Source organism: Oratosquilla oratoria, chromosome 9, assembly GCF_046742065.1.
Source record: "Oratosquilla oratoria isolate Oo_2021 chromosome 9, ASM4674206v1, whole genome shotgun sequence".
Taxonomy (NCBI): domain Eukaryota; kingdom Metazoa; phylum Arthropoda; class Malacostraca; order Stomatopoda; family Squillidae; genus Oratosquilla; species Oratosquilla oratoria.
In genome coordinates, this window is record NC_134785.1 from 2,341,324 (window position 1) to 2,354,664 (window position 13,341).

At 36.4% G+C, this 13,341-nt stretch overlaps 1 protein-coding gene across 1 annotated transcript in view; it reads right to left on the reverse strand.

The window, feature by feature from the left end:
• The window catches only part of LOC143027902 (L-asparaginase-like), a 149,254-nt gene that overhangs the window by 16,348 nt on the left and 119,565 nt on the right, over positions 1-13,341 (reverse strand). Inside the window, exons 4-5 of the mRNA XM_076189548.1 lie at positions 10,360-10,477; positions 9,649-9,760 (exon numbers count right to left, since the gene is read on the reverse strand). Coding sequence (XP_076045663.1) covers positions 9,649-9,760; positions 10,360-10,477 — 230 coding nt within the window. The remainder of the gene's footprint in view (positions 1-9,648; positions 9,761-10,359; positions 10,478-13,341) is intronic.

Here is a 13,341-nt window from a genome sequence, read left to right on the forward strand (position 1 = left end):
CCAATCTTTTGGAACTTTTCCTTCTTTCAAGGAACTGTTTATTAGGCTATATATTTTGTCTGCCATTTCATTCCTGCATTCTTTCAAAATCCAGTTTGCTATTTCATCTGGTCCATGCGATTTTCTGACATCAAGATTACTCAAGTGTTTCACTATTTCATTCTTTGTTACTTCTATTTCTTTCATAGGGGGGCTTTCTCCTCCCATTCGATATCTCTAGGTTGTATGTTCTCCCTTGTAAACACCGATTTAAAATGCTTGTTCATAATTTCTGCCATTTCTATTTCCTCTACGTATTCAACTCCTCCTTGTCGTAGTTTCTCTAATTCTTGTTTGTTTTTCAGTTTGTTGTTTACAAATCTGTAAAATGGTTTTGGTTGATCTTTACATTTTCCTACGACATCTTTTTCATATTTTCTCTTTTCCTCTCTGCACACTTGTACATATTAATTTCTATAACTAGTATATATTTTCCATTTTTCAGGTCTTTTGTCTTTTTTCCATTTTGTCCAAGCTTTATCTCTTTTGTCTTTTAACTCCCTACATATTTTATTGTACCAGCACTTTACATATTCTTTTTCTCGCTTTTGTCTTGAGACATACTTTTCCACTCCTTAATAATTTTTTGTCAAAATATTCCATTTCTCTTCCAATGTTGTTTCCTCTTTGTATATTCTTTCACAGTCTTTATTTTTTAAAGAATTCTCTTATTTTATAAGAAAAAAAATCATACATCAATCTTCCTTTTTCATCATCTTCCCACTACACCACGAGCTTTCCCCGTCCCTATAAATACAAAAAGGTACTTCCTCGTTGTTGAGATCCATGAAAATTTCCCTTCTTCGGAGCTCCAATCTTCGCTGTGAATCGGTCTACGTGTGTGTATTTACCTAGTTGTATTTACCTAGTTGTATTTTACGAGAAGGGGAGCTATGCTCGTGGGGTCCCGTCTTCATATCTCATTTTATCTAAACTATTTTTAAATTCATGTATTGTTTTTGCACACACCACTTTCTCATCTAACTTGTTCCAACTGTCTATTACTCTGTGAGGAAAGCTGTTCTTTTTCAAATCTCTTCTATAGCTGTCTTTTTTTATTTTCTTTCCGTGTCCTCTTGTATTTCTGTCATCCCATTTTATCAGATTCTCTCTATCAGTAATTTCTATGCCTTTCATGATTCTGTAAATAGCTATCAAATCTCCTCTCTCTCTTCTTTTCTCTAGTGTCTGTAGTTTAAGTTTTTTTAGTATATCTTAATATGATAGTTTTGAGAGTGTTGGTTCAAGTTTTGTGGTGTGCTCTTTGTATTCTTTCAAGTTTTTTTATACATTTTTTTGTACTTGGTGACCATATCGTTGCTGCATATTCCAATCTTGGTCTTATCAGGGTGATTAGGATTTTCCTCACCATTTCTTCATCCAGGTATGTAAATGCCACTTTGATTGTTCTTATTAAATTATAAGTTTCTCCAAAAATCTTATTTATATGTTTCTCAGGTGACATATTATTCATAACAATGACTCCCAGGTCCTTCTCATTTTCTACTTTTTTTTATTCCTTCTTCTCCCAAATTATATGATCCTGTTATTCTGTTTTTGCTTTTTCCAAATTCCATTATACTACACTTTTTTGTATTGAACTCCATCTCCCACTTCCTACTCCATTCTTGTACTTTATTTAGATCTCTCTGTAGTGATTCACAATCTTCTTCAGTTTTCACTCTTTTCAGTAGTTTTGCATTATCTGCAAAGAAGCTCATATAGCTTTCAATTCCTTCATCCATATCATTAATATATATAGCAAACATTATTGGGGCCAGAACTGTTCCCTGCGGGACACCGCTTATTACTTCATTCCATTTTGAGTGCTGATCTCTTATCACTACTCTCATTTTTCTTTCTTGCAAAAAGTCTTCCATCCAATTTAGCAATTTACCTTGTATTCCTCCTTCATATTCTAATTTCTTAAGCAACTTAAGCTTTTTTCAGGTCTAGAAATGCACAATCAGCCCATCCATCTCTTTCTTGTATTATATCTATTAGCCTTGAATAGAAACATATTAAATTGGTGACGCATGATCGTCCTTGTCTGAATCCAAATTGCCTTGGATTTAGTACGTTGTTTTTTTCCAAGTATTTTACCCATCTACTTTTGATAATTCTTTCACAAATTTTTGCTATTGTACTTGTTAGAGAGACTGGTCTATAGTTGGTAGGTTCTTCTTTATTTCCTCCTTTATATATAGGTACTATATTTGCTTTTTTCCAATCTTCTGGAACTTTTCCTTCTTTTAAGGAACTGCTTATTATGCTATGTATTTTGTCTGCCAGTTCATTCCTGCATTCTTTCAGAATCCAGTTTGCTATTTCATCTGGCCCATGCGATTTTCTGACATCAAAATTACCCAAGTGTGTCAATATTTCATTCTTTGTTACTTCTATTTCTTCCATAGGGGGGACTTTTTCTTTCCACTCAATCTCTTCAGGTTGTATATTTTCCCTTGTAAACACTGATTTAAAATGTTTGTTCATAATTTCTGCCATTTCCATTTCCTCAGTGTATTCAACTCCTCCTTGTCTTAATTTCTCCAAGTCTTGTTTGTTTTTCAGTTTATTGTTTACAAATCTGTAGAATAGTTTTGGTTGATCTTTACACTTTTCTATAACATCTTTTTCATATTTTCTTTTTCCTCGCTGCACTTTTGTACATATTCATTTCTATAACCAGTATATATTTTCCATTTTTCAGATCTTCTGTTTTTTTTTCCATCTGGTCCAGGCTTTGTCTCTTTTGTCTTTTAACTCCCTACAACTTTTGTTGTACCAGCATGTTACATATTCTTTTTCTTGTTTTTGTCTTGGGACATACTTTTCCACTCCTTTTTGTAAATTTTTGTCAAAATATTCCATTTTCTCTTCCACTGATGTTTCTTCTTTGTATATTTCTTCCCAGTTTTCTTGTTGGAAGAATTCTCTTATTTTATCAAAGTTTGTTTTTTCATACATCATTCTTCCTTTTCTATAGTGTTCATTTCATTTCATATATTTTTCTTCATTAAGTTCCAGTTCAATCAATATGTGTTAAATTTTAACTATTGGTGTTTTATATTCAATCTTGTCCACTATTCTAGGTTCATATGTAATTATTAAGTCTAGCCTCGATGGTTCTTCTGCATTTCTATACCTTGTGTTCTCTTGTATCCATTGTGTCATTGAGATGGTCAGTAATCATCTCAAGTAGAGCATGTCCCCATGAGTCATCACCACTCTGTACTGTCATTTCTTCCCAGCAGAGTTCTTTGCAATTAAAGTCGCCCATCATAACTAGTCTTCCTCCGTCTGCCCATATTTTAGTTAATGCTATCTTTGTGTCCTCTAATATACTTTTATATTCAACTCTCCTCCCATGAGGCTGTTTTCGGAGGCACATAATTGATCACAAATTTTCTGCTCTTCTTATCTCGGTCTTTCCACTTCTATCATAATCATCTCTACTGTAATTCTTTCCATATATGACACCTTTCACGTTTATATCCTTCTTAGTCAGGAACATAACTCCACCCCTTGCTTTTTCTCTCTGTTTCTAATCCAATAATTGTATGCATCATGTCCTACACTGTTGGGTGGTAGTGGGCCTTTTAATTTTGTTTCTACAATTCCCATTATGTCCGGTTCTTTTTCTTTCAAATAATCATTCAGCTCATTCAATCCTGTTATTAATCCATCTATATTTGTGTAAGACACTCTTAGTTTTCTGCCACTTCCATTGTGTTCTCTGTTTCCCTTATGTTTTTCTTTTGTATGTCGAAATTCCTTAGTTTCATGTTCACTACTCTCCAATAGAATCTCTCTTTCTCTTTGACTCCGTTCTGTTCTCGTTTTTTGCCTTAGCTTCCAGTCTTTTCTGCTTTTCTTCCTCTCTTTCCTCTTTATTCATTTCTCTTTTTATCCATATCTTTTTGTATTGTTCACTTGTTGCTAGTTTCCCTGTTTTGGATAAGATATTCTCTGCCGTTTTTTGTTAATTGAATTTAATATTAATTGTTCTTGTCTTGTCTGTTCTATAATTTACGATTCTAAATTTCTCTTAGATTTGTTTAATAATTTATTGTTCATCTTCCTAAACTGATTCTAGTAATTGGCTTACTTTTTCATTTTCCTCTTTGATTCTTGTGGTTCTATCTGTGTTGTGTTTCTCTTCCATTCCTAATATAATTATACATTTCTTCTTGTCTTCTAAATCCCTTACTATATTCTCCTTTTGTCTCATCACTTTAATAACTGAGTCTTCAGTATGTTCTTTCAATTGCTGTTTGACTATGTCAGTGAATGAAACCTTATTTCCTTCTTGAGTTTTCTTCCAATTTTTACTTTCTTTAGCTATCGTTTCTCTGTTTTCTTTACTATTCTTCTTCAATTCCTCATTCTCCACCTTTACCTCTCTTAACTGTCTTTTTAGGTCTTCTATTTCATCAGTTAAGTTTTTATTCGCCTTTTCCAGTTCTTCCAATCTTTCAACCCTTTGTAAAATGGTGTTCATATGACCTAACCTACTCTCCAAGTCCTCGATCACTTTATCAACCTTCTTCTCTAGTCTTGTCAGTCGGGGGGGGTTTGTGTCCCCCCCACTCTCTTTAAATCCCTTGAAAATATTCTCATCACTTTCTACTGTATTGTTCCTATCTATACTTCTAATCTTTACATTCTTATTAGACATTCCGTCGTCCTCCAGCTCGTCCTGTGGTCGTTTGTTTACTTTACGGCGGTCTGTTTGGACCAAGTCCTCTACCTCCTCATTACCTTCCATTTTCCCAGCAATCCCTCCCCTTCTCCTCTTTCCTTACTTTCCCACTACCCCACGAGCAATTTCCCCCCACCCTGTAAATACAAAAAGGCACTTCTCTTTGCGTTGGGATCCACAATCTTCACTTTTCTTCAGAACGTTCTTCAAGCCGTCCGTTCGTTGAAAGTGTGTGTGTGTGTGTGTGTGTGTGTGTGTGTGTGTGTGTTTACCTAGTTGTATTTACCTAGTTGTATTTTACGGGAAGGGGAGCTATGCTCGTGGGGTCCCGTCTTCATATCTCATTTTATCTAAACTATTTTTAAATTCATGTATTGTTTTTGCACACACCACTTTCTCATCTAACTTGTTCCAACTGTCTATTGCTCTGTGAGGAAAGCTTTTCTTTTTAAAATCTCTTCTATAGCTGTCTTTTTTTATTTTCTTTCCGTGTCCTCTTGTATTTCTGTCATCCCATTTTATCAGATTCTCTCTATCAGTAATTTCTATGCCTTTCATGATTCTGTAAATAGCTATCAAATCTCCTCTCTCTCTTCTTTGCTCTAGTGTCTGTAGTTTAAGTTTTTGTAGTCTCTCTTCATATGATAGTTTTGAGAGTGTTGGTGCCAGTTTTGTAATTGCTCTTTGTATTCTTTCAAGTTTTTTTTATACATTTTTTTTGTACTTGGTGACCATATCGTTGCTGCATATTCCAATCTTGGTCTTATCAGGGTGATTAGGATTTTCCTCACCATTTCTTCATCCAGGTATGTAAATGCCACTTTGATTGTTCTTATTAAATTATAAGTTTCTCCAAAAATCTTATTTATATGTTTCTCAGGTGACATATTATTCATAACAATGACTCCCAGGTCCTTCTCATTTTCTACTTTTTTTATTCCTTCTTTTCCCAAATTATATGATCCTGTTATTCTGTTTTTGCTTTTTCCAAATTCCATTATACTACACTTTTTTGTATTGAACTCCATCTCCCACTTCCTACTCCATTCTTGTACTTTATTTAGATCTCTCTGTAGTGATTCACAATCTTCTTCAGTTTTCACTCTTTTCAGTAATTTTGCATCATCTGCAAAGAAGCTCATATAGCTTTCAATTCCTTCATCCATATCATTAATATATATAGCAAACATTATTGGGGCCAGAACTGTTCCCTGCGGGACACCGCTTATTACTTCATTCCATTTTGAGTGCTGATCTCTTATCACTACTCTCATTTTTCTTTCTTGCAAAAAGTCTTCCATCCAATTTAGCAATTTACCTTGTATTCCTCCTTCATATTCTAATTTCTTAAGCAACTTCTTATGTGGTACTTTGTCAAAAGCTTTTTTTTAGGTCTAGAAATGCACAATCAGCCCATCCATCTCTTTCTTGTATTATATCTATTAGCCTTGAATAGAAACATATTAAATTGGTGACGCATGATCGTCCTTGTCTGAATCCAAATTGCCTTGGATTTAGTACGTTGTTTTTTTCCAAGTATTTTACCCATCTACTTTTGATAATTCTTTCACATATTTTTGCTATTGTACTTGTTAGAGAGACTGGTCTATAGTTGGTAGGTTCTTCTTTATTTCCTCCTTTATATATAGGTACTATATTTGCTTTTTTCCAATCTTCTGGAACTTTTCCTTCTTTTAAGGAACTGCTTATTATGCTATGTATTTTGTCTGCCAGTTCATTCCTGCATTCTTTCAGAATCCAGTTTGCTATTTCATCTGGCCCATGCGATTTTCTGACATCAAAATTACCCAAGTGTGTCAATATTTCATTCTTTGTTACTTCTATTTCTTCCATAGGGGGGACTTTTTCCTTCCACTCAATCTCTTCAGGTTGTATATTTTCCCTTGTAAACACTGATTTAAAATGTTTGTTCATAATTTCTGCCATTTCCATTTCCTCAGTGTATTCAACTCCTCCTTGTCTTAATTTCTCTAAGTCTTGTTTGTTTTTCAGTTTATTGTTTACAAATCTGTAGAATAGTTTTGGTTGATCTTTACACTTTTCTATAACATCTTTTTCATATTTTCTTTTTTCCTCTCTGCACTTTTGTACATATTCATTTCTATAACCAGTATATATTTTCCATTTTTCAGGTCTTCTGTCTTTTTTCCATCTGTTCCAGGCTTTGTCTCTTTTGTCCTTTAACTCCCTACAACTTTTGTTGTACCAGCATTTTACATATTCTTTTTCTTGTTTTTGTCTTGGGACATACTTTTCCACTCCTTTTTTGTAAATTTTTGTCAAAATATTCCATTTCTCTTCCACTGTTGTTTCTTCTTTGTATATTTCTTCCCAGTTTTCTTGTTGGAAGAATTCTCTTATTTTATCAAAGTTTGTTTTTTCATACATCATTCTTCCTTTTCTATATTGTTCATTTCTTTTCATATATTTTTCTTCATTAAGTTCCAGTTCAATCAATATGTGGTCACTTTTACCTATTGGTGTTTTATATTCAATCTTGTCCACTATTCTAGGTTCAGATGTAATTATTAAGTCTAGCCTCGATGGTTCTTCTTCATTTCTATACCTAGTGTTCTCTTGTATACATTGTGTCATTGAATGGTCAGTAATCATCTCGAGTAGAGCATTTCCCCATGAGTCATCACCACTCTTTACTGTCATTTCTTCCCAGCAGATTTCTTTGCAATTAAAGTCGCCCATCATAACTATTCTTCCTCCGTCTTCCATTATTTTAGTTAATGCTATCTTTGTGTCCTCTAACATACTTTTATGTTCACTCTCCTCCCATGAGGCTGTTTTCGGAGGCACATAATTGATCACAAATTTTCTGCTCTTCTTATCTCGGTCTTCCACTTCTATCATAATCATCTCTACTGTATTCTTTCCATATATGACACCTTTCACGTTTATATCCTTCTTAGTCAGGAACATAACTCCACCCCCTTGTTTTTTCTCTCTGTTTCTAATCCAATAATTGTATGTATCATGTCCTACACTGTTGGGTGGTAGTGGGCCTTTTAATTTTGTTTCTACAATTCCCATTATGTCCGGGTCTTTTTCTTTCAAATAATCATTCAGTTCATTCAATCCCGTTATCAATCCATCTATATTTGTGTAAGACACTCTTAGTTTTCTGCCACTTCCATTGTATTCTCTGTTTCCCTTATGTTTTTCTTTAGTATGTCGAACTGCTTTATTTTCATGTTCACTACTCTCCAATAGAATCTCTCTTTCTCTGACTCCGTTCTTTCCTCGTTTTTTGCCTTAGCTTCAATTCTTTTCTGCTTTTCTGCCTCTCTTTCCTCCTTATTCATTTCTCTTTTTATCCATACCTTTTTATATTGATCATTTGTTGCTAGTTTCCCTGTCTTGGATAGAATTTTCTCTGCTGTTGTTTGTGACCTGAATTTAATCTTAATTGGTCTGGTCTTATCTGTACTATATTTTCCGAGTCTGAATTTTTCCTCAATTTCCTTTATAATTTCTGGTTCATCTTCCTGGACTAATTTTAATAAACTGCTTACTCTTTCATTTTCCTCCTTGATTCTTGCAGTTCTATCTGGGTTATGTTTCTCTTCCATTCCTAATATAATTATACATTTCTTTTTGTCAGCTAATTCTCTTACTATATTCTCCTTCTGTCTCATCACTTTAATAACTGAGTCTTCATTATGTTCTTTCAATTGCTGTTTGACTATGTCAGTGAATGAAACCTTATTCCCTTCTTGAGTTATTCTCCAATTTTTAGCTTCTGTAGCTAGTTTCTCTCTGTTTTCATTACTATTCTTCTTCAATTTCTCATTCTCCTCCTTTACATTTCCTAACTGTCTTTTTAGGTCCTCTATTTCTTCAGTTAAGTTTCTGTTAGCCTTCTCTAGTTGTTCCAACCTTTCAATTCTTTGAAAAATGGAGTCTACGTTACCTAACTTACGCTCCAAGTCCTCGATCACCTTATCAACTCTCTCCTCTAGTCTTATCAGTCGGGGGGGGGGGGTTGTGTCCCCCCCACCCTCTTTAAATCCCTGGAACATATTCTCGTCACTTTCTTCTGTATTGCTCCTCTCTATACTTCTAATCTTTACATTTTTATTAGACATTTGATCCTCGCTAAGTCTTTTGTTTACCTTCCGCTTGTCTGGCTGGTCAAAGTCTACTCCCTCCTCATTTCCTTCCATTTCCCTCAGTAATCCCTCCCCTTTTCCTCTTTCCCTACGTTCCCACTACTCCACGAGCAATTTCCCCCCCACCCTGCAAAAACACTAGGCACTTCTCTTTGCGTTGGGATCCACAGACTTCACTTTTCTTCAGAACGTCTTCTAAGCCGTCCATTCGTTGAAGTGTGTGTGTGTGTGTGTGTGTGTGTGTGTGTGTGTGTGTGTGTGTGTGTGTGTGATTTCAATAACAATAAATTATTGACAATTCTTGTCGGTGCAAATATAATTACTTTCAATTCTGTTACATCTTCACGCATTAAATGCTTATTCTACACCACATATTTTAACGGGGGGGAAAATGTAGGGTGCAACTCTCTTACGACTACCAACTGTACAGAAACATCGATTCACTCGTCTCCCACGAACACCTAAAGCCACCAACCAATACTTTTTTGAGTGACTGTACCACGTCGGTCCTACAGGGGATTCTAAAAATATGAACACTCGCTCTCACACCAGACGACTCAAGTCTATTCTTCCTCTTAAGCTATACCTAACTCTCAAGTTTATGCCTCCTAAGTTACACCCAACTCTCAAGTCTATTCCCTTCCACTTGAGCTATACACAACTCTCAAGTCTATTCCCTTTATTCTGGTTATCGTCAGGCGATTTTATTCAGCTGGAGGAGAACCTCTGGCATCCGCCACACCCTAAGGTTAACCCCTTACTCACCCTGATGTCCCTCGCGATCCGAATCCAGTCGTCCATGGTCATGTTGGAGGAGTCGAGGAGAGGGTCGTACTCGTAGACCCAATAGAGCACTCGTCGCTTCTCCCGACAGTCTCTGCAATGAGGATTAACCCCGATGATTCATGAAAATGACAATTGCCCAGAAATTTTCTAGAAGCAGTAATTATTCGTTGTTCAAACACTCTAGAACAAAACAGAGGCATGTTTGATATTGCACCCCATTTCATTTCTGCGGCTAAGACTTTCACTGGCACCCCGTGGGATGCCCAGTCCTAATGTTCCTTCCTCATCCATTTTCTGAGGTGTATAAATAATTTAGCGGTTGTATTCTGCGTCTGTGTACTTGGTGCTTCCGCCGTCCCCCACCATGGTCATACGACTTAAAAGTAATAGAAGAATATACATGTTTTAACATAGCAACAGATCTCATGTGTAGGTTTTAAGATATCTTTTGTGTTGTAATCAAACACCTTACAGGATTATTCCTCTTGAGCTATACCCAACCCTCAAGTTTATTCCTCCTCTTGAGACATGCCCCACTCTCATGTCTATTCCCTCAAAAAAAAAAAATTAAAAAAATTAAAAAATTATATATATATATATATATATATATATATATATATATATATATAATATATATATAATATATATATATATATATATATATATATATATAAAGTGAAAGAAACTTACGGAAGAACAAGGGGTGGATTGGGCAAGTGGCCAAAACGGTGAGACGCGTAGCACTCGTCATGCATATGCGGAAACCGCCGGATGTTAAGCTCCAGCTCCTTCGGAATGGGCGCCAACTCTGCAACAAGAAAACATAGAATGATCAAATGAATAAACAAAGAAAACATGAATAGGTAAATGAATAAATAAATTAATAAATAAGCGAATAAATGAATAAATGATCGATCACACGAATAAACGAACAAATGAATAAACGAACGAATATATCAGTGAATGAACAGAAAACAGATATTAAATGAATAATAGATCAACAATACACACATACATAAAGAAAATCAATAAACAAATAAACAATTAGTTAACAAATGTTCATTATATCATTATAAGAAAAGTGCATGACAATAGTAGCAATAATAATAATGATGATAAAACAATAATGATTCGGTTTAACGTCGCGAAACTCTTTTTACCAGGAGGCTATGACTGTGCCCCTTACAGAGGACTTTGTAGCGTGGAACTTAATGAACCATGCCCTTGGTTACACTCGCCGGTGGCAGGATTCGAACCGCCATCACCTCAACTTCTGTCACAAATAGCGACGCTCTAACCTGCTCGGCCAGCGAGCGAACAATAATGATAATAACAAAACCATAATCATAATTATGGTAATAACAAAAATAATGATAGAAAAATCAAATGAATACACATGATTCAGTTTGATATTTCCACAGGCACATGGAAATGAGCCATATTTCCACATAGGTATATACACAAAAAATTGCATGTACTAAAGATTGTGTGTGTGTGTGTGTGTGTGTGTGTGTGTGTGTGTGTGTGTGTGTGTGTGTGTGTGTGTGTGTGTGTGTGTGTGTGTGTGTGTGTGTGTGTGTGTGTGTGTGTGTGTGTGTGTGTGTGTGCATGTGTCTGCGTGTCTGCTCGTGTGTCTGTGTGTGTGTGTGTGTGTGTGTGCGCGTGTGTGTGTGTGTGTGTGTGCGTGTGTCTGTGTGTGTGCTCGTGTGTGTGCATGTGTGTGTGTGCATGTGTCGTGTGTGCTCGTGTGTGTGCGTGTGTGTGCGTGTGTGTGTGTGTGTGCATGTGTCTGCGTGTGTGCTCGTGTGTGTGTGTGTGTGTGTGTGTGTGTGTGTGTGTGTGTGTGTGTGTGTGTGCGTGTGTGTGTGTGTGCGTGTGTGCGTGCGTGTGTGTGTGCGTGTGTGTGCGTGTATGTGCGTGTATGTGCGTGTGCGTGTGTGTGTGTCTGCGCGCGCGTACGTTTCCGCGTGCGTGTGTGCATATTTTATGTATACGCGTACCTATGCATGTACGTATATATACATACACATCTTAAATAATATATTTATATGTTGTGTGCATATATGTATACATATTCATATATATATGTAAACACCTCTAAATGCACTAAAATGGACCCTAACCTCTAAATTCTAACACAGACATGCAACTGCGTCGGTAACCATGGTAACTAGAGACGTAAACAGTGAGCACTACAAGGATAGCAGAGACCGCAAGTAGCTTGGAAATAAAACTCAGCTCGGTGCCAACACAATCGCCTTCCAGTACAACCCTCGGCTGCTTGGTTAGCTTCATTGTCTACCACATTTGCTGTCCCGAGATCGTGTCGCGCTCGCGGCGGGAAAAGGCTTTCACCTATTCCGCAAGTCGTGACGTCACTTAGGCCGTGCACCTCATTCTAACTGCTGCCAAATTATTTTATTCAGTGAAAGAAGCTCCTACAGATCAAAAGACCACTAGATGAGTGTTTACTTATAATTGGTTTCACTTCTGAGTCCTACATCAAATATTTACAACAATCGTCAAATTAGGATGTCCTAAAGAACTCACGTTGTAAAGTTACGAGATCGTACAATACACGTAAAGTTACGAGGTCGTACAATACACGTAAAGTTACGAGGTCGTACAATACACGTAAAGTTACGAGGTCGTACAATACACGTAAAGTTACGAGGTCGTACAATACACGTAAAGTTACGAGGTCGTACAATACACGTAAAGTTACGAGTTTGTAGCACACGTTCTAGTTACGAGGTCATAAAACACACATCGTAAAGTTACGATGTAAACTACATGTAAAATTACGATGTCGTAAAATGCATGTAAAGTTACGATGTCGTAAAATGCATGTAAAGCTACGATGTAAAGTGCATGTAAAGTTACGATGTAAAATGCATGTAAAGTTACGATGTCGTAAAATACACGTAAAGTTACGATGTCATAAAACACACGTCGTAAAGTTACGATGTCGTAAAATACACATCGAAAAGTTACGATGTCGTAAACTACATGTAAAGTTACGATGTAAAATATACATCGCAAAGTTACGATGTAAAATATACATCGCAAAGTTACGATGTAAAAATATACGTCGTAAAGTTACGAAGTCGTACAATACACGTCGTATAGTTACGAGGTCGTAAAATACACGTAAAGTTACGACATCGTAAAATACGTTGTAAAGTTACGAGGCCATAATGAACTCACGTGACAGAGGTAAAATACACGTAAACTTACGAGGTAAAAATACACGTCACACAGTTATGAGATAAGATACACGTCGTAAAGCTACGAAGTCGTAAAATACATATTGCAAAGTTACGAGGTCGTAAATTCCATATCGCAAACTTCTGAGGTCGTAAAATACACGTCGCAAAGTTTCAACCTAAAGACATAAGCCGCCTACAAATCTCGAGAAATCAGTCCGAGTATTACTCCAAAGTGGAAACACCTGACATTGCGGTACTGTATTGTTAACCCGGATTTAATTCACCATCCCACGCCATCGAAATGGTAAGTGAGAAACCCCTGGCAGAGCAAGCCCTAACAGTTGCGGCAAGCCGCTGGGTTTTTTAGGCCGATGTTTGGGTCGCCTCCCCGCTTGCCCAGGATTGTCGGGAAACAAGGCAAGAACACGCAGCGGGGCCCGGGAATCGAACTCATGACCACCTG